The sequence below is a fragment of the Dermacentor variabilis genome, chromosome 2 (genome assembly GCF_050947875.1).
Source record: "Dermacentor variabilis isolate Ectoservices chromosome 2, ASM5094787v1, whole genome shotgun sequence".
Classification (NCBI taxonomy): domain Eukaryota; kingdom Metazoa; phylum Arthropoda; class Arachnida; order Ixodida; family Ixodidae; genus Dermacentor; species Dermacentor variabilis.
In genome coordinates this window covers 111,764,332-111,784,123 of record NC_134569.1, presented here as the reverse complement: position 1 = coordinate 111,784,123, position 19,792 = coordinate 111,764,332, and the positions used below count along the sequence as shown (strand labels likewise).

General features: G+C 44.5%; 1 protein-coding gene across 1 annotated transcript in view; it reads left to right on the top strand.

Annotated features, from left to right (window-relative positions):
• Nucleotides 1-19,792, top strand: part of Orc5 (origin recognition complex subunit 5) — a 27,856-nt gene extending 8,064 nt beyond the window's left edge. Inside the window, exons 6-10 of the mRNA XM_075681740.1 lie at nt 3,760-3,874; nt 7,751-7,783; nt 11,732-11,851; nt 12,975-13,087; nt 19,433-19,792. Coding sequence (XP_075537855.1) covers nt 3,760-3,874; nt 7,751-7,783; nt 11,732-11,851; nt 12,975-13,087; nt 19,433-19,481 — 430 coding nt within the window. The 3' untranslated portion in view covers nt 19,482-19,792. The remainder of the gene's footprint in view (nt 1-3,759; nt 3,875-7,750; nt 7,784-11,731; nt 11,852-12,974; nt 13,088-19,432) is intronic.

Below are 19,792 nucleotides of genomic sequence, written 5' to 3'. Positions count from 1 at the left end.
CATCGTATCACACTTGGGCTTTACAGGGAACATGATGCTGCTCCGCTTCGATGGTCGGGTTGCTCTTGGCTGCCCAGTGCATGGTTTAATAGGTGCATTCACAGGCAGACTTGGTTGACTATCTGCGTCTGCGGAAGTCTTCATTGTCTCGGTATTCCTTCATGGCGGCAGTGATATTTCACCATATAGAAGTTGTATATACACACACTTTGTTATACAGTCAACCTCAATATAACGAAGTAAGTAAAATCGGCAATTTGCTTCATCATATCGAAATTTCATTGTATTGAAATTCAACCTTTTATTCAAGTAAGTACAATCACCAATCAATTTTTCTTACATGGAAAGGGCACGAAGAATTTTCTGAATTATCGGCCAGTCGAAAAAAGCAAGTTTGAATGAGGAGATAATTCATTTTGATGAATTTGGGAGTCAATGATGAAAGGTATGGTTCCATGCCACGTCGACAATATCTTCACATAGGCGGCACGAATTAAGCAAAGCCAGCCATGCTTTTGCTGGCACTTTGCTCTGGCAGCTGATAGCATCGCCCGCACTGGGACGATGCTATCATGATAAGCGCCGGCAGCGAGGAGCGAATGCTTCGTCTGCCTCTCGCTTTAACGGGTCACTGAAACTTGAGATTGCGCAACTTTCAGTACTAAATGCATGGGAAGACAGTTTACATGATGCCATGCCGTCTCGGCACACCCACTCTTTGCACACGCGGCAGATTACCTCCAAAGCAAGGTGCGCGGCTGCGTATGCGCTTAGCCGCGCACCTTGAAAGAAATTAATAAAGGGAAATCAGACATCCACCCGTTCGTAGCAATTGCTACAAAGGAATGTCTACAATTGCTACGGGTGGATGTCTGATTTCCCTTTATTAATTACTTCTCTCCACCTTGCGTGTTTCCGCAGAACTACTACGTCAAACACTTGCCTTTGCTTCGTGTGTTGTCGACAAATTCGACTTCGCCCTGCCATCTGCTAGCCGCCTGGTCAGCTCAGGTGGTTGAGCGGCTGCCCCGGAAAGGCGGTGGTCCCGGGTTCGAGTCCCGGACCAAGACGAATTTTTTCTTCAACTCTGAGGCTTTTCTTTCGTGGAACCCGTATGGGTTTCCTTTGTAGCAATTGCTACGAATGGGTGGACGTCTGATTTCCCTTTATTAATTACTTCTCTCCACGTTGCGGGTTTCCGCAGAACTACTACGTCAAACACCTTGAAAGAAATTGCCACGGGGGCCAACTTACCCCGCCCCCTGCGCTCGCTTGGTCGCGTTACCGCCAGATCGCTGCCCTCCCCCTCCTTCCCTTTGCTCACAGGGGGAGGCTGCACTCATGCGTAAAGCGACCATCTTTCTTTCTCACCCTCGCACACTTTCACACATACCTAAAGCACAAAGTGTATGGGGCGCAGTAGGATCTTATCGCACTTGGACTTTATATGGAAAATGATGCGGCTTCACTATGGTGGTTGCTCTTGCACTATTTGAGAGGTGTGTCTGCAAGCAGCCGCTTGTAATTCAATCATATGACCATCTGCATCCGCAGCAGTATCCATTTATTGTCTCGGCATTCCTTTGCTGTGGAAGCAAAATTTAATTATATTGAAATCGCATCCAAACAAACTTCGTTATATTGAGGCTCCAATTACATGGTGTTCTATGGACAGAAAGTTCTAAGAAGTCAGATAACTTGTTATATCGAGAATTTCATTATATCGAGGTTTAACTGTACTGCAGTTCCAAATACATGGTGTTCTATAGATAAGAAGTAATAAAAAGGTAAATACTTCATTGTATTGATAATTTAGTTATACTGAAGTTTGTTATGTTGAGTGTATTAACATACGTACATTTCAAAATCATACGTTAGCCTCTCACTGTCCATGATAATCCATGGACTCCTCAAAGAGATAATTTCTGGCTATTTCACTCCTACAGACATCATGGACAACCAGTTCTCCATGGGATGCTAATGGCAAGTCACAGACCTAGCTAGATTGATGGATTACAGCCAAAAAATCTCTCAGCATTCGCACTTCACTGGTAGGTAGCTTACCTCTGAAAATAAATACTAACTGAACATGGCACATCATCCAACCAAAGGGTGTCTTTAGATGGAAGCATGATCCACATATTGACACAACACCAGAATCCTGCACTGCACTGGCGATTTCTGAGATCCTGCTCTGCCAGTACTGCAGTTTAGTGAGCGTGCTGCTCATAGAAGGTGCAACATTACAGTAACTACCACCAACCAGCACAGCAATGTTCAGGGTACTGTCTGATGTTGGAAATGTTTCCCATTATTGTGCCCCTGTTGTAAAGATCATGTCACAAAATTATCGAAACAAGTGCAGTACCTCTATTAAATAAAAACTTATTATATATTTAATTCGATGCAGAAAATTCTTTGAGTATTATACTTATGTTCACACAGAGCGTTGAAACATTGGAATAAGGTTGACATACCATGTGGCATGACAAATAATAAATACATATGTCTTAACTGCTGCCAAGTAGGCTCTTCTTTTTTTTTTTAAAGAAAAATTATTTGTTCGATATCAAAGTAGCTCTTCTGTGCTTTTCTTTTTTTATCCCCTCATATGTAACTCTGTGTAATAGGTTTTTCTGAATAGTGGCATTGCTTTCACCTGCTATACGCAGCTGGGTGCACAGTATTGTCTACTTCCAACGTTTTCCACATGCGTCTTCTTTTTTCCACCTTCTGGTTCCCCCAAGGAGTGTTACGCATTGTTTTTGTTCTCTTGTGTTGGTTTTTTCACAGTACTTTTCCCGGTAGTGCTGTCGTTTACGTGCCAGCAGACAATAAAGATTGACCGTTGTACTTCAAGCATGGGCATTCTGGGGTTCCCAAAGAATCCGTTTTGGTTCCGTTATGTTGGTTCCGAAATGTCAACGACATTTCTTCTCTAGTTGAAGCAACTGTACAAGTGAAGCTTTTTGTCAATGATTGTTTGACTTATTCCCCTATAATATGTGAAGATGACCAGATTAAATTGAAGGGACACTTACAGGTGTTAGACTTGTGGCGTGCGAAATGGGACAGTGGAAATAAATCTTCGTAAAACAACATTTATGCATATAAACCGAAGCAAGTGCGAACTTTAGTTCAAGTAATAATCGGAGTTCATGTTTTAGAGAATGCACATTGTTTGAAATACTTAGGAATCCCTATTATGCACACATTACAATGTCACTCACATGCCTAAACTACACTACTTTGCTAGTTCTTCCTGTGAGGCATGCAATTCTCTGGAGCGCCGGAAACATGTGATGCAAATTTGCTGTTAGCTTGGCATGTAAAATAACTTATCTTTTAATCAGCTCTCGTAATCAAAGACTGAAAGTAGTGCATCATCATCGTCGTCAAGCTACACAAGAACGTGTTCTGTCGCCCGTCTCATGATGGCAGTGCGGATGTTGCTGGCTAGTCTGGCTCTGACAGTAGCCTGCTATGAACACTGTGAATGTGGTTTTGGTTTAGTCTCTATTTGCACAGGGAAGGCAATTCTTTGTTTATTTTTTGTTTCTTGAAGGCACACATTAAAATCTGTTAAATAATTTATTTTGAGCTGTTGTTTTTGCTTGAATATGTAAGGAAAAGAAATATTTTCAGCAGGGAATAATGTCATGTGCATTCTTCCTGACCATTCAAGTAATTCTCTGTAATTCACAGGAGATCCCACGAGTACACAATTGAGGGTCTCTGTCTCTTTGCATGTCTGCCCAGTGGAAGCCAGCAGCCTGTTCGAATCGAGTTGCCATTCCATGCACGGTTCTTACTGCTGGCAGCTTACCTGGCTTCGTACAACCCTCCGGGCACAGACCGCAAGTTCTTTGTCAAGGTGACCACAGAGATGTGCTGGAAGCACCCCTTTCTTTTTCCTTGACTCTGCAGCACTGTGTTGACAGCTCTGTTGAAATTTTGGCTGCGCCATATCTTTCTGCTTGGGCTGGCTGTTGACTCTGAAGCATGAGAGAGTGCAGTTAAACCTTGGCTCTCTGGTGCTGTACCCTCACCATTTGCTCCCACTTTTATTTGCCATGCGTCATAGATTTCAAAGAACATTCTGACAAATCCTCAATGCCTGTTTTCAAGATAATACAGCTGATGCCTGTCTAGGTAATGCCTGATTTTGAGAACAGGCATTTTATTATTGACGAGGTTTATTGACTGTGCTTTGTTTTCAGAAGTTCTGTGTATGTTTGATAGTGACCTTTTCTGTTGCTTTGCTTTTTCATAATTATTTTTCTAGGGTTCAATTACTGACTTCCTTGGTTGACTTGTGTGCCATGCTAACATTGCGCAACACAATATGTTCTTGTTTTTTTTTTTACTGCTATCTCTACTCTGTTTCTGCTCTGCATAACATTATCTTGTAAATGACTTGAACACATGACTGCATGTGCATGTAGGTCATTTTTTGTGCACACTCCTCTTTACCATTTATTAATAATTCTTGCAAAACAAGTTAAGCCATTGTTTTATATGAAGCCATTCCCGAGTATGGTAGCTTACATTGTCTTAAGCACATCATTTGCACGCTGCATTTGTATATATTTTTGTGTAGGTGTATGTATCTATGTCCATCTTTGTTGGTTTCAATTTGTTTTAATTTGAATTAATCTGGTCATTGCTGTACAATTGAACCTAGCTATATCGAATTTGAAAAAAAAAAAAAAACACTTACCACTCTCATGTAGGCATAATTTGACATAAACATTCTAAAGAATTGGACATTGTAAAAGCACATCCCGTTTGTAACAGCAATCAACTAAATGTACTTACTCTCGTTGTACTGCAGCATGAAATAGTCTTGAGAGAGAAGCAACCTTATTTTACCAAGGGACTCAGTCACGTAGGTCCCAGGGCCCCTGCACAACCCCACTGTAGTACACTTCTCTGAGTTCATGGAGTTCCATGACATGGGCGGCACGGTCAGTGGCGATCATCTGCCTGGCCGGGTCCGTGAAGTGCATCAGGGTCTCCCATTCCTCCCAGGTGGTCAGGAGCTTTGGGCCCTGTGGGGGAGGGTCCGCCAGGCATTAAAGGAGAATGGGGGTAAGGGTAGCATGGGGGTGGGTGCATTGAGCACAGGAGAGGGTGTATGCTCCCAGGTGGATAGTCCCAAATCTTCTTAAATATTTTCGTTGCCTGGAAGAGCATGCAATTCTTAACATTGTCCAAGGACTCGGAACAGATGAGGCCTCAGCCTTTCACATTTGTGCAGAAGCACCAGTAGTACAGGGCGAGCGCATGCATCACGTTGGAGCAGGTGGGCACAGTATCCGAGTTGTCCTCACTGTTCCCTTTACTCGTGTCCTTATTCATGGCATCAGCAGTAAGTCCTCGTTCTCAAGCCTTCCAGTGGTCACGGCACCTTCACTCGCGAAAACAAACTAGTTGAATGTTGACCCGTTAACGGCCTCTGGAAATGCTGACAACTTATTCCAGACTTTATGAAAACCGGTCGCAGCTTCCTAGGAGTCATTGAAATACTTTTCACTGTCGTCACCGGGAGTGCGGAAACCAGCACGACTGAAGCAGTTTTGGATTGTTTCATTCTTAATGTTGTCCCAGATGCTGTTGTGAGGTCAGATTTTGTTTCTCTTCCCATTGCAATGTATAGTTTTCAACTTCACAGCTAACGGCAGATTGCTAGGTGTTAGCCATCATGCAAAAACAAAGGCAATGCATGGGAAAACAACACAATGCATCGATGGCGTGAATCTCCACTAGCCTCAAATGTGCAACAAAGGAAGCTTCAATGATGAGAAACCCTGGTTGTGTGAGTGAGCGCTGCAGGCCAGGCCAGGATCATTTTTGTAAGGGGGTGCTCACAAGCGGCATGGTTGCATGGTAGAGCCGTGCAGCCGCAGCTGGTCTAAACCAATTTTTCTGAGGATGTGTTGACAGCTCGCCAGCTGCCTTGTGGGAATGCCAACTTCTGGGGCAGTTCCGCACGGTTCGAAGTTCGATATTGGTGGCGAGGACTTAACGGAGTTGCCATCTGTCGGAAGTGCATCGCTTGCGTAGTATGAGGGATAACGCGACGTGCTCCTTATAGGTCGGCGCTCAATAAAAACACTATGTGGGCGCCCTGCTGGACATTTCTGTAAGTACTCTCGACACGACAGGAGTTCTTTACTGTCAAAATAATATTCTTGGGCAAACAGAAAGCACAGAATGGTTTACAGGCGCTATCTCTTTACAGAATATGAACAGTGAACGGCCACTGTATGCAGTCGCCGCGATAGAGTCCCCCATACCCGTTTCTTGTGTGAGAGGTAGGCAGTCGCTGAGAGCAGGCTATCTAAAATATGTTCTTATAGTAGGCTGTCTGTATAATGAAAGGGAGTTTAACAGAATGAAGCCTCAATGCAGTGAACGCACGCATTCGCAGTGACTGACTGCATGTTTGCATGCATGTCTGTGCACAATGCTTCGCTTTTGCTGCGAGCGCGTTTTCGTATGGTTCTGTGAATTCTTGGCCGCAGCATTTGAGCATTTGACAGTACACAAGCAACCATTGTTGCATGGACGCTAACAGAGTAGTTCAAAAATAATTTTGTTATAACTAGGGACTTCGACGCCTACGGCGAGTTGCGATGTGCCATCGCAACGATTCAGTCTTTTTTTTTCATTTCTTTTAAATTATTGGATGTCTCATTACCATTATTTCTCAAGTTGCATCGCACTGTATGTTTATCAGTCTTCTCAGCAAGCAATTTCCCGCTGCTTCTTTTTGTTAATCCAATATAGTACATTCATTGTTGGGTGCTAACACAAACATGAGCATATGTCATGCCTTTTTTTTTTTAACATGCTCCTTACTGTTCCCTTTCCATTCCAGTGAACTTGCCAGTGTCTAGCATCAGCGAATTCATAGATCAAAGCTTCATGACATTAGCTGGACAGCGCGCACGGGTGAACGTCTCAGTGTGCAATTTCTCCTACTCGCTGAACATCGCAACCTCAACACCATATCAGAAATCTTCCTCGCAGGAATGTTTGCTGCATACCCGAGTTGTAGCCGATGGCGGCTTGCTGGTTCTAAATTTTGCGATCCAAGCTTCACGCAGTTTCTTGTCCTGCGGGTATGTGTGAAGGCTGACACCGGGTTCCGTTGCATGCGTCTGACACTGCGGCACCGAGCAGTAGCCTACCATGTTGGACGCCTTCAAAGGCAGCCACTACCGATTATAGTGCTTTCAAGTGTTGTCAATTAGACTCCCGAAGTGGGAAACCTCCCCACTTAATCAGAACTGCAGCGCAGGTCGAACTTTCATTTTCAGCTTGCTTCGCTGTTTCAGAAGCAGCAGACGCGGCTGCTGTGTCCATGTGATCACTCATACCACATTATGCCAACTGCAGTGCCAGCTTTTCCAGTGGTAGAGATCGCCCCAATATCTGTAGTGGCTGCTATTTTCGTTCAGTGCAACCATATTTTTTGCTATATATTCTCACTTTAATTTTATAGTGTTAAAAATTGTTTAATATAAGGAATAATTCAATGTAAAAGGATTCAATATAATTGGGTTCAACTGTATAAGCAAAGTGCACAAAAGAATGTTAGTGCTTGTGGATAAGAAGTAACGATAGATATATGCATTGAGCCATGTTTTTTAGTTATTTTCTTGGGTGAGTGGTTTGCTGTGGAAGGTTTCTGTACCATAAGACCTTACGTGGAGTGTACAAGTGCTTCTTGCTTCTCATGCAGGCACGAGGTACAGGAACCAAACGGCAGAAAAAGGTGGGCTGGAGGCATTTTTCTCTCTGTTTTTAATGCGCTAGTATTCCTTGGGTACTTCACGGACTTTACAGAGGCTAACTATCTATCTATGTTTGTTTGTCTCTAAACGTTTTCCCACCATCCTGGGTTCCTGGGTATACTATGGTCGAATGGTTAGCGCATCGGGTTGCTGTGCTGAGGTAACTGGGTTCAATACCAACCATTGGCCCATCTTGGGTCACTGAGTACGTGGCAGTGTGTACATATGTGTGGCTCTTCAAATAATCTCTTTCTCTTCGACGGTGGATGATGGACTGGGTAGTTACCACTGTTTGAGCAAACTCTTTGACGCTGAATTGGAGTACTGGTTATTTTGTCACTCGGTCTGTTCTGGTCTTCAATGAACCCCTTTGATGCCAACTTGGGTTATTGGATAAGCGCCACTAGGTATCTGCTGCTCTACAATGATAAAAAAGATCCTTTAAATTTCTCTAACGCTTGGTGGAATCAAATTCATGTCACACGGGTTCGTCAAGGACAGTAACCTGACGATTTAGCTAGCTGCGCCACAAATACACTCGATATGTGCCACTTTTCAGTGAACGTCTTTCACGCCAATGCTATAGCGAGCTGCGCCATGAATGCACTCAGTATGTACCGCTTTTAAATCAACGTCTCACCAACTTGGGCCACAGTGTATGTGCCACTGAGTGCGCGACAAAGGAGGGAACAATTCTCAGCGCACGCACTGGCGTGCCACGCTTCTCATCTCGGAGGCCTTGCATGGCCTTCTTGGCAGCACCACTAGATGGTGCAGCGTGTTTAGAAAGAGGTGCGAGAGAGGAGCCCATCTGCCGCGTATCAAGTTTGTCAATGTTCGCACATACCAGCACACCATGCATTTCTGAGGCCATATGCAGGCTTTGTGGTGGCGACACTAGGTGGTGCCAAACGTTCTTAGGGAATCGTGATAGAGGAGTCCACGGCGCACGCAGCTCGTGCACTGTGGGCGGCAGGATGCACCAGTGTTCATTCAGCTGCAGCTGCTTTCCCCAGTACATTGGGATCTGGATGTTTCTTTTGATCACCCTGTGGAGTTGGTTAACCTCACACATAAAGTAAACGCTGTGAGTAGGCACAGTGGTGCACACTTATAGTGGATGTTTTAGGGTTTTTCGTGTTTGCTGCCATGTAGCCAAGGGAAGGGAAGGACTGCATGGTAACAGGATAGATATTTACTGAGGTCAAAGGACCTGCGAGTCCTCTGAAAGCTCCAAGCTAAGCCAGTCGTCCCACAGCTCATGCACTTGTGTGTCAATAGACATTTGCCAGCTCTCTGAGGAGTCTGGGTTAAACTTTGACCTATGCACCCATGCAGCTGATGATTGGCAATTGCAAGAGGGTGTGTCAAGTCTTCCACATTTCTGATGCACTGTTTGTGCTTTAATCTCCTTGTACAGTTACCATAATGTTACCCATAAATCATTGCTCTAAGTTATGTAGTACTATAAACCTGTATAGTAGCTTTGAGTTCGTGGTGATTAGAGGCCAGTAGTACTACCCAACCACTCTGGCCACTGATTTCCATGCATTCTGGTTTCCCTGCGAGGATGTCACTATATAATGCTCTCATGAGACTTGAGACTAGGTGCTGTAGCCAGCAAGCTTCTAACACTGATATTCATGTAAGGTTATGAACAAAGAATCTAAAAACTCCTGCGCTAAAAAATTCTGAAGGAGTCAGTTCAAGCTCATAATTGTTCTCATGTCCAGGTTTGAACAGTGAAAATGACAGCGTGGAGCTGACAACAATGATAAGGCAACATAACAGGATGAAGCCATTGCTAGATAGCCACCGAATGACATTTGCCGTGTAAGGTTACTAGCCATCCAAGGACCGTCAATCTTTTATTCCAATGTTTGGTTGATCTCCGCTATTCTGCGTGAATTTTGTTTCTCTTATCTGCTCGCTCCACTGTGTCTGTTGTCATGGCATGCTTTAGAGCGCCTGCCTCAGCTGCGGGAGGTTATGGATTCGATTCCCACTGCCGCCGGCTACCCACTGGTTCTCGAATGGGCACAAGTGTGCCCTGACCTGACATTCGGCTTTCTTCAGGGGTAATATGTCTGGGAAAGAAAGCCTGTGCCCTGAATTCCCGCCAAAACTCTTGTGAGCACAAAGAAAAAGAAAGTTATGTCTGGGCTGCTCTCATGGCAGCCATTTCCCATGTGGCGCCCCAAATGCCCCCTATTGAACTGGGGACGCCTTTGTGTTGGAGACAAACACCTCTTTACAAGCATTGAGGTCTCATAATGGTCATAGAGTTTCATACAATAATTATTAGAGGGAACTCTGGTGCTAGTGTCTACAGGAGCTGCAATGAGAGCTGTTGTACCAGCGTGGGAAATATGGAAAGTACATGGATTTGCCTAAACTTCATCCTTTTGGCTTCAAGCGGCTTTGTGACTTCGTGAACTCGTCATTATCAACAATTTACTGCATAATAAATAATTAAATAGAGATAATTAAAATTGTCGGACGGCAGGATTCGAACACAGGAACTCTAGCACAGAAGCCTGATATTGAAACCATTAAACCACGGATCGGATTGGATCGGAAAACATTTATTGGGCTCTAGAAAAGAGATCTTCGCGGCTTCAGACGGCCTCTTCCATCTTCTGATGGATTCTTCTGTCTGCAATCACAGGGTTGGTGCCCTAGTCCAAGGCTCCACTGAGTATGGCCAACCCGCGAGCTTGCTCTACTAGGCGCTTTTGGCCGTTCAAGCTTACGCTGGAAAGCATACTCTCCCACTGTTCCGCTCTCGGGTTTTTAATTTTATAGATAGTTGGGGACTCAATATTTTGACAGGCCCATGATATGTGGTATAGATCTGGTTTCTCTCCGCACCATGGGCACTTAGCCGCATACTGTGTAGGGAAAATTTTATTGAGAAGGTTTAGATTCGGGAAAGTGCCCGTCTGCAGTTGTCGCCATGCAACAGCATCCTCTCTGCTTAGATCCTTATCTGGGGGTGGGTACTTCAGTCTGACCACGGACGCATGTATCAAGCGAATAAAACACCCTTATGAATTCATAGCGGACATGCCAGTGCCTTGATACGCTTGGAGCGTTTCGATTTGGCCACCTGGACAAGCTCAATCATTGCAATTAATAGCAATTGTGCGTATTTGTGGCGTCTTTTGCACTTCAAAGAGTATACATTGCGCTGAAATTTATGACAATGAGATTTATATAGCGTAATATACAAAGCCACAAAAACGTCTCAATCTACAAGCATGAAGACCAGACAAATCCATGTACTTCCCATCATTCCCACGGTGGTACAACGACTGCAGCGCCAGAGTTCCCTCTAGTAATTATTGTATGCAACTCTATAATAATGGCCGAGCACCAGGCCAGGAGCATGTTTGTACCTATTTTACCGGTAGGTACCCGGCGGCAGCACTTACCTCCCACGGCCGCGACAGATGCTCTTCAGGGCCATCCGTAGTTGGACAACCGGGCACCTAGAGACAACTCGTAAATCTCTATTGGGCCCCTTCGAGATGTAAGCCGCCACGAGAGTTGAGTACCAGGCCAGGGCACATCTCTACCCATTGGAAAAGAACCAGTGGATTTCCGGCGGCATGAGGATTTGAACTCGGCACCTCCCGAATGCGAGGCAGATGCTCTACCGCTAGGCCACTACTGCGGTTTACTTATGGCAGTGCTGATATTTTCTTTTTCACTAACAAAATGGCTGCTGCATGACAACAATTTGCATATATTTTGAATATTCTTTTTTTTCATGTATTTTCGATAGTACAAAATATAAAACACAGGCAGAGTATAAATACACAATTGGACGTCCCGAAATTAGAACTGTTGGGGGGGGGGGGGGGGAGACCATACAATGTCCTTTGTCATGTGTAAGCTCCAATTCGGGAGTATTTGTCACTCCACAGTCCAACCACCTGAGCCAGCATCTGCTGGGTCCCAAGCAGTTTCCCCTCAACCGGTTGGTGGCCATTTTCCACGCCATTGTGGATGAACATGTGGCCCCCTCTGCTGTAACACTTGCCCAGGTGAGTGGGCTACACTCACTACATGGACGTACCAGTAATGCAATTGCAGGTGTCTCTCAAAGGAAAGCTGCCCTGAGTGCTTCCTGTACTGAGTACTGAGTCTAATATGCCGCCGAATCAAGCACATGCCCACTTTCAGTGTGTCCAAAGTAGAAAACTAATCTAGAAATGACATTTGAACTCCTAAACAAAGCGGAAATTTAATGTGAACTGGATTTTCCAGCAAGGAAAATGGTCATGGGTCTAATATGCATTGAACAATGGCGTTCGGTTTCCTAAAGTCAGCTTTGCTGCAGTACATTTGTGTTACATCATATGAAACAGCCTGCGAACACTGCAAAGACAGTTTTCATTTTGTATCTGATTGCACCTTGCAGCAATTTTTGGCCCAGTCTTCATGAAAAAAATAGTGCATTAGAATCAGGTAAATACCATAATGAAACATTGTGAGCTACAGTAATTGGTTATTGCCCTAGGGCAGGCCAAAAATAAGTCTCTTCGGTTGCATATTTTCTTTTTTTGACATATGTTCGATGCATTCACCCCCTAAGTTCTGCCGAGACACACACTGCCACTAAAAGGGGTCGCTATTGGTGTTCACCATAGAGGCCAGGCATGTGTATACTGACAGGTCAAGTTTGATTTATCTAGTGAAGACCAATTTTAGGATCGAAATAACGAAACTTTGGGTCCATAGAAATACATGGGCATCAGGCCGGACCTTCAATCAGGATTGATTTAACCGGAGTTGAATTAACGGAAGTTGAAGTAATGGAAGTACATTAAGTTCTATGCATCTTGGCGGGACTGTGCCAGTTTGAATTATCCAACATTTCAAATGAATAAGTTGTGAATTAACGAGCTTTTACTGTTGTACAGTTTCATGGAATACAATGAAGCAAAATATCGTACATAACCTTAGCATCTTTGGTCAGATTTTTATTGTCATATTAGCCTCCTGGACATGCCAAATCTTTTTGTAAGTACTGCTTTCTAGACTAATTTATTCACAAATAGTGCTTTCCTTTGCTTTTCCTAGTTGATTGTCAATGAATTGGCTCAATATTTTGTTGAGCTGCTTCTTGAGAACTCATTGTTTTTTGGAATCAAATCAATTCCAAAGGTGGAAAGCCTGGTGTCACTTCGTCTGCTGCAACGAGTGAGTCGGGAAGAACAGTTGAGCACGCCTCGTTACAAGTGCCTCGTCGACCTGGACTTCATTCGTGCTGTGGCAAGGTCTGTACTACTGTGTGGCTGCATAAAAATTTCACATTTTAGTTGCAACTCAGCCTATTTAGGTACTGCTTAGAACTTCAGTGTGTGTGTTTGTTTCAGTTTTCATCTTGCTTTATGCTTTGGCTTTTTCTTTCTTTTGATGAATTTTTCTGGAGTTGGTGACAGCTCAAGAGTGCAATGCTTAGTACACTACTGTACAGCTCCAGGAGAATTCGTATAGATCTGTCTGCCAAATATATTCACTAGTTTAGTGACATCATTGCATAGTAGACTTTTTTTCAATACCAACGTCTCTGTGGAACTATGTTTTGGAATGTGGAGGCGCACAGGGCAGCAGTGGTGTGGCTTTGTGGGTAGAGCTCGCACTGAATTCATGGCTCGAAATGCGCGATTTAGTCTGAAAAATAGAACTTTGGGGCCGAAATTCGTCCGGGAAATCGGTCTCTAAACTGCATTAGATCTACGGGAACCCTGATGGTGCACTTATGAAGTCCAAAATATTCATCAAGTCCAAATTTTTGGTGTCCGAAAAATATGTCGACGATTGTATACAGAATCGTATCAACAAGATTCCACTGTATCAAAGTACTATTTCCTATATCAACCAGTTCTAACATGTATCCTTGAATATAAATCTCAGATTAATAAGTTTCGAGTACTACAGTAAAAACTCATTAATTTGGGTCTCGCGGGACCGGGCAAAATTTCCGAATTATCTGAATGCCGAATGAACTAATGAACAGGAAAAACAACATTAAAATCAAGTTGGAGAAGCATACCTTAATTTACTGAAGTATTTTGCAATACCTAGTTGTCTGCTTTTTCGCGCAGATTCCGGCTGACATCACAATTTTTGTTAACTCTTCCAAGTGGCCAACAGCCCGCAAACTGTCCGAAGTGCTCACGCAAATGTCCTCCAATATCAAAAGCGCCTCCATGACTTCTCGTGAGGTGCGATGAGGTCATGGCTGCACCTCCTCGCATGACTCATCTGAATCATGGTCTTCCCGGGCACCTGTGACATCATTAATAATTTCTTCATCGGTCAGGAGACCAGTTGTTGCGACACAATCATCAATCGCGATGTAGTCCTGAAGGGTCACATCTGTGGGAAGGACCGAATCGAACGTTGGGCAGTCATCATCGTTGGACTCGGCTCACACCTCGTCGGCTACTGCCGCATGCTCGGGCCTCACAAAACCGCTGTACTGAAAACAGTTAGCGATGACTTGTGGAGCTGTATTTTTCCACTCGTGGGCGATGATGTTCACTGCGCCGAGTAAGTCCACTTCACACAGCTTTCCAACTTCTGAGCGCAAGATCATTCACCTTAGTAGGTGCTTTCGGTACTTCGACTTTGCGTAGTGAATGATACCCTGGTCCATCGGCTGAAGGGCTCATGTGGTGCTGGGCGGCAAAAAAACTAACTTGACGCTCCTCACTTCGACTGTACAATTATGTGCACTGCAGTTGTCAACAACCATAATTATCTTGCGGTCCTTAGACGTGACGTGCCGGTCTAACTGCTGCAGCCAGCCTCAAAAAATGTCCGAAGTCATCCAAGCCTTCCTGTTTGCTCTGTACTTGACAGGAAGGCTTTTGATGCTTTTAAAACAACGTGGCTTATGCGCCTTCCTGATGACTATAAGTGGCAAGCACTCTGTGCCAGTCATATTGGCGGCAGGAAGCGTAGTTATCCCTTGCTTGCACTTCTTGCCACCAATGTACGAGTCCCCGTTGAAAGTCACCGTCTTGTCGGACAGAGCTTTCAAAAATAGAGCAGTTTCGTCTGCACTGGACACTTCACTTGGTTCATATATGGCGATGTGCTCAAACAGCTTCACATTTTTCCACTGGGTGGCCACACTTTCGTCAGCGCTGGCCTTTTCGCCGCACACACTTCTGAAGACGAGTTCGTGTCTCTCCCGAAACCTCGCGAATCACCCTCTGAAGCTCTGAACGATTCAGTGTTCATCATTGCAGCGTACTTCTCACCTTGTGCCATGATGAGAGGTTTGCTCAAAGGCACATGCGCGTTGCAACAGTCAGTAACCCACTGGAGCAAAGCTTCTTCGAGCTGGGGATGAGCTGCGGTTCGCAACCGCTTTCATGATGCATGAAACTTCTCGCTTTCGAAGGCTTGAAGAATCTGTTGTTCATTTTTCACTTCCGTTGCCAACGTGCTCTGCTTCACGTAGTACTTGGTCATAATGTGCTATCGCGATTCGCCATTCTTCAAAGCCTGCAAAATTTCCACCTTAGTCGCCAAGTGCTTGGCTTCGTACTTCTGCCGCTCTGCCGGCATTTCCATCACTGTTACGCACGATGGTGGTGGCATGCAAAACATGGTCACAATGAAAAAAGGAAACCTCGCAAGAAGAGACGATGCCAACTCGACAACACAAGGGAAAATGGCGTCGAAGGCGCAGTGGAGCGAAGAAAGAAGACACCGACGTTCGGTGACGCTGCGATCGCCTCCACTAATTGATGATGATGGCGATGCTTCTCAGGTTTTGGTTTCACTCCAGTGGTGCCAGCACTGCTTTACCTTTCGTGTAGCGGCAGCCGTCAGCTTTTGTCCGAATTAAGCGGTGCGGGGCCGAATTCTGACGAATTAACGAAGGTTTGGTCCCATAGACTAACATGCACTTTGGCCGGGACCAATAGAGCCGTCTGAATTATCCTAATTTCCAAATTAATGGGTGTTGAATTAACGAGCTTCTACTTTAAACTGTCGGTACAGTAGACTTTAAGACGAACTCCAAGGGATCATGAAAAGTGTTCGTCTTATCAGAAGTTTGTCTAATCAGGAGTGCTTCTAAAAATGATGTTTGAGCATGCAGTGTGTGTCCAAATACCTCGTATATGAGAATAAATGAATGAAATGGCCTTTCAGGGAAAAAATAACTGCAATATAAGCATTTATTTCACTACTAGTGGTATACTACACATTGCCCTAGTAAGGCATCAGGCACTGTTGAGTGTCACCATGATATGACGGCGTACGGACTGGCAGGAGACAGCGGGACATGGCACGCACGCATGCCACGAAGAAGGGATATGCCTACTGCGTAATTGGCGTAGTTGGACCTCAGCAAACACGCGGAGGTTGGTAGCACTGGCGTGACGGCACTATCACGTGATCGCCATTGGGAAACAGCATTGGCTGCTTTTTCTTCTCGCTTTTTCTCTTCGCCTTTTTCTTTTTCGAGTTTCGCTGGCTTTACTGGCCAGGCCGTGCTTGGTCTTTCTTTTACTCCCTCTCTCTCTCTCTCTGTGTCCTGTTTCCTCCCTGCAGTCTGCAAGTTCAGAGAAAGCCAATGCGATGCGAACCTGCTGCGGCGACAAAGAGGAGAGATCATTGTGAGAGGTCCTGCAGTGGGAGGGAAGGGGAGTAGCCCAGCGCTGAAAATGCCTCGTATGAAGGGCTCATCGCATCGGCGCTGTGGAGGGCAGAGGGGGAGGGTCCAGCGATGGGGAGGTGAAGGAAAGAATGAACTTGAGGGCGCGGCCAATTCTTGTAGCCGGGCCGGGAAGAGACAGAGGAGTGAGTGAGGAAGGGTGGGAGAGAAGGAGCGGAGGAGCAGCGGAACCTTCACAGATACACCGAGATAGTTAGGTCTCCTCGTCTCCCCGCGTCGCACAGATGGTCGACGGGGCAGAAAAGCTTTCATTTTTGTCTCTTTTTTTTCTTTCTTTCCCCTAAAGTGCTGCTCGGATGGTCGAGTAAAGCTACGCGGGTAAGGCGCGGCCGGCCGTGATAGTTCATCTTAACTGATTAGCGCGTGTGCTGTGTTCATATAGGCGCATTTTTTTTGCATTGACTCAATGAGAAACCAAACAAACGGCTTCCACTGTTCATCTTAACCGAGGGTTCATCTTAAGCGAGTTCGTCTTAATGGGAGTCTACTGTATGTTGAACTATTTTCAGTCCCCTTGTAATTTGATATGCAGTATAACCTTGTTGATACAATCCCATTACATACCACTTCCCGGCGCCAATATTTGCAATGGAGAATGCAAAAAATTACCCAGTACAGTTACATTTATTTTTTATCGGTTCCTGCATTCCTGGAAAATCCGATCTTTTAGCACCAACATTCTGTAGATCGCCAAATTGTGATTGTATGATACATTTTCTGGCAGCTAGGTCCCAACTAAACAAAAAAAGGTGTGAGGTGCGTGCGATCGAGAACAGTAGCCACGTGCTGCAGCAGCTTCCCTGCAATACTTGCCCGCCTGTCTCACATGAAAACACTGGTGCGCATTAAGTTTCTTATTCCGGCACCAGCAAATCTCCTCCCAGGTCGTTGCACACAGTATTCACAGCTATCACCTCCAACTATATTGCGATAGGCGTCTTCACTTAAGTGTTTCATAGTGCGTGGGCCGTAGAGCCGCTGGAAGTGCACTGCACACTTTTAATAGGCAGTAATCCAAATGCGTCTCTGTTCCCTGCTACAGGAGGCGCAAAGTGAGCATCATATGTCGCGCTAGTATCATTTTAGGCTTTGTATTTCAGTGTCTCCCACCAGCTTGATATTGTTTGGAATTCCCATCGGAGTCTTGATACACTACGCAATAGGATAACGACAACATGCATCCAAGTCACTTCAGCCTTACCAGCTGAACACGCTTTGGCTTCTTGTGTCGCAACAATTTTCACTGAGTGGGCACATCAAAACTTCCCATCAAATTGTTCTGCTCGAAGACACTGCTGACCCAGGCCGAATTCGACGAGTGCAAACGTAAGCTCGCCAAAGCTGTAAGAATGACAATGATGTTGTGGGCCGCTCGAGTCCCACCAGCACGGCATGCGTCGGCCCCTTGTGCTGCAACGATTTACGCAACGCAGATGTCAACTATAGTTGAGTCTGTAAATTTCTTTAGTGACTTCCGATTGTACGTTTGCACAGTTAGTACGTTATTTCTCAAGGTATGAACGAGGTTCTCCTGTGCTGTTCAGGTCTCACTTTTTGTCCCACATAATGCTGAGTAAACGCCTTCGACCAAATGAGTGCCTCCAGACCATGTTGAAGATTCTCAGCATTGTATTGGGATACAGCAAGTGCCCATTACCTTATTTGAGAAAGAGATAGACATTTACCAAGCACCTAAGTATGCATAGCTGCTGCAGTGTTCTCTGCATTTCGTATGAGTGGTTAACATTTTGTTCCAACTCAGAACAACCACTGGCTAGCATGAGCAAGCAAAAGGTAATTTGATGAGTTACAGACGACTTTTAATTAACATCACTAAAAGAAAAACAAAGCCTTATCGCAGACTAAATTGTATGCTATAGAAGTGAAAGACTGAACTTAGTAAGTTTTAAGAATTTTTTGCTGTACTTCAACGTATAAAATATGAGACAAAAAAGTTGCAGAAACCATCGACGATCATCGTCAGTGTAAGCGAATAGACCGATTTAACAACCAAACGTTTCCCTTAGTAAGTCATGCCATCAACCTTTGACTAACCACGAAAACAGGCAAAAGAGGCAAATAAAGCTATTCAGTTCAATACTACTTCCAAAATTATGATGCCTGCTGACATACTGACACTGAGTTGTCAACGTGAAACTTTCCCTTCTAGTAATCAGACAATTACCACAAAATTGACATACTTTTTCAAAAGAATACTTGGTTAGTCTAAACTAATTAAGCATTTCTCTTTAATCTTCCTTTCAATTAGTAGGCAGCATGTGCACATTGTATTTGTGCGTAGCAATCCAGAGAACAGGAGCTCCACACTCGAATGGGGGAAGGTGCAAATAAAAAACAAGTCTTGTAAGGTTTTGAAATTTGCTTTAATAAGTGCTCTAATATGCCCCCTAGAAAGCCACATTGCCGAGCAAGAATGCCTCCTTTAAGCTTCAGAATGTAGACCCAAATGCAAATGTTTGTGTTCGAGTATTCATTTGCAATGACAGTCTTCACTGGTTTCCGCACAATATTATTATTAGTAGTCAGCAGCTTGTAACAGTTGCTTCCATGTTTGGTGTCAAAGCTGCTGCCTCTTGGCTGCACAAAGGATACATTATGCACACAGCGTTTGGATGTGGTCTTTGGTGCAACACAGCTTGTGATCTGTTAATACACTCCCGCAGAACTATTTCCACAATAGTTATCATCCACTAAAGCGAGACACCTATGCTCCTAGTAGCTATGAAAATGTGTATTGTCATCTGTTATAGTATGTGCGGCAGTAGTAAGTCGTGTTTATCTCACCAGTGAAATGCTTATATAAGTTATAACCATTGCATCATCAGAGGAGCTTTTGAATGCTTGATGTAATGAAGGCCTTGTACTATGTTTAAACTTGACATGAGTGGTAATCTGTTTGCAGGACAGTTGCATTCGACATATTGGGGCACCTGAATGACTTTGCCAGCTGAATATTCAGCAGTCAACACAGCAGCTCAAGTTCGAGAAGAGGCCAACATGCCACAAGCTGATTCCACAAGGAATGCTGCTTTGCCAGTGAAAACACTGCCGAAGCACTGATGCTTCGGTAGTGTTTTCACTGGCAAATCAGCATTCCTGCTCACCTACACATGTACAGCACATAGTACCATCAACTTCTTTCAAGATTTTTCATCCGGTGTTTATTGTGAACTCTTCTTTCTTTTTCAAAAATGAACTCTTTTCTGTCGTCCTTTCTTCCCTGGAAGCTGTCATTGTTGAATTATATTTTGAAACTTTGGTA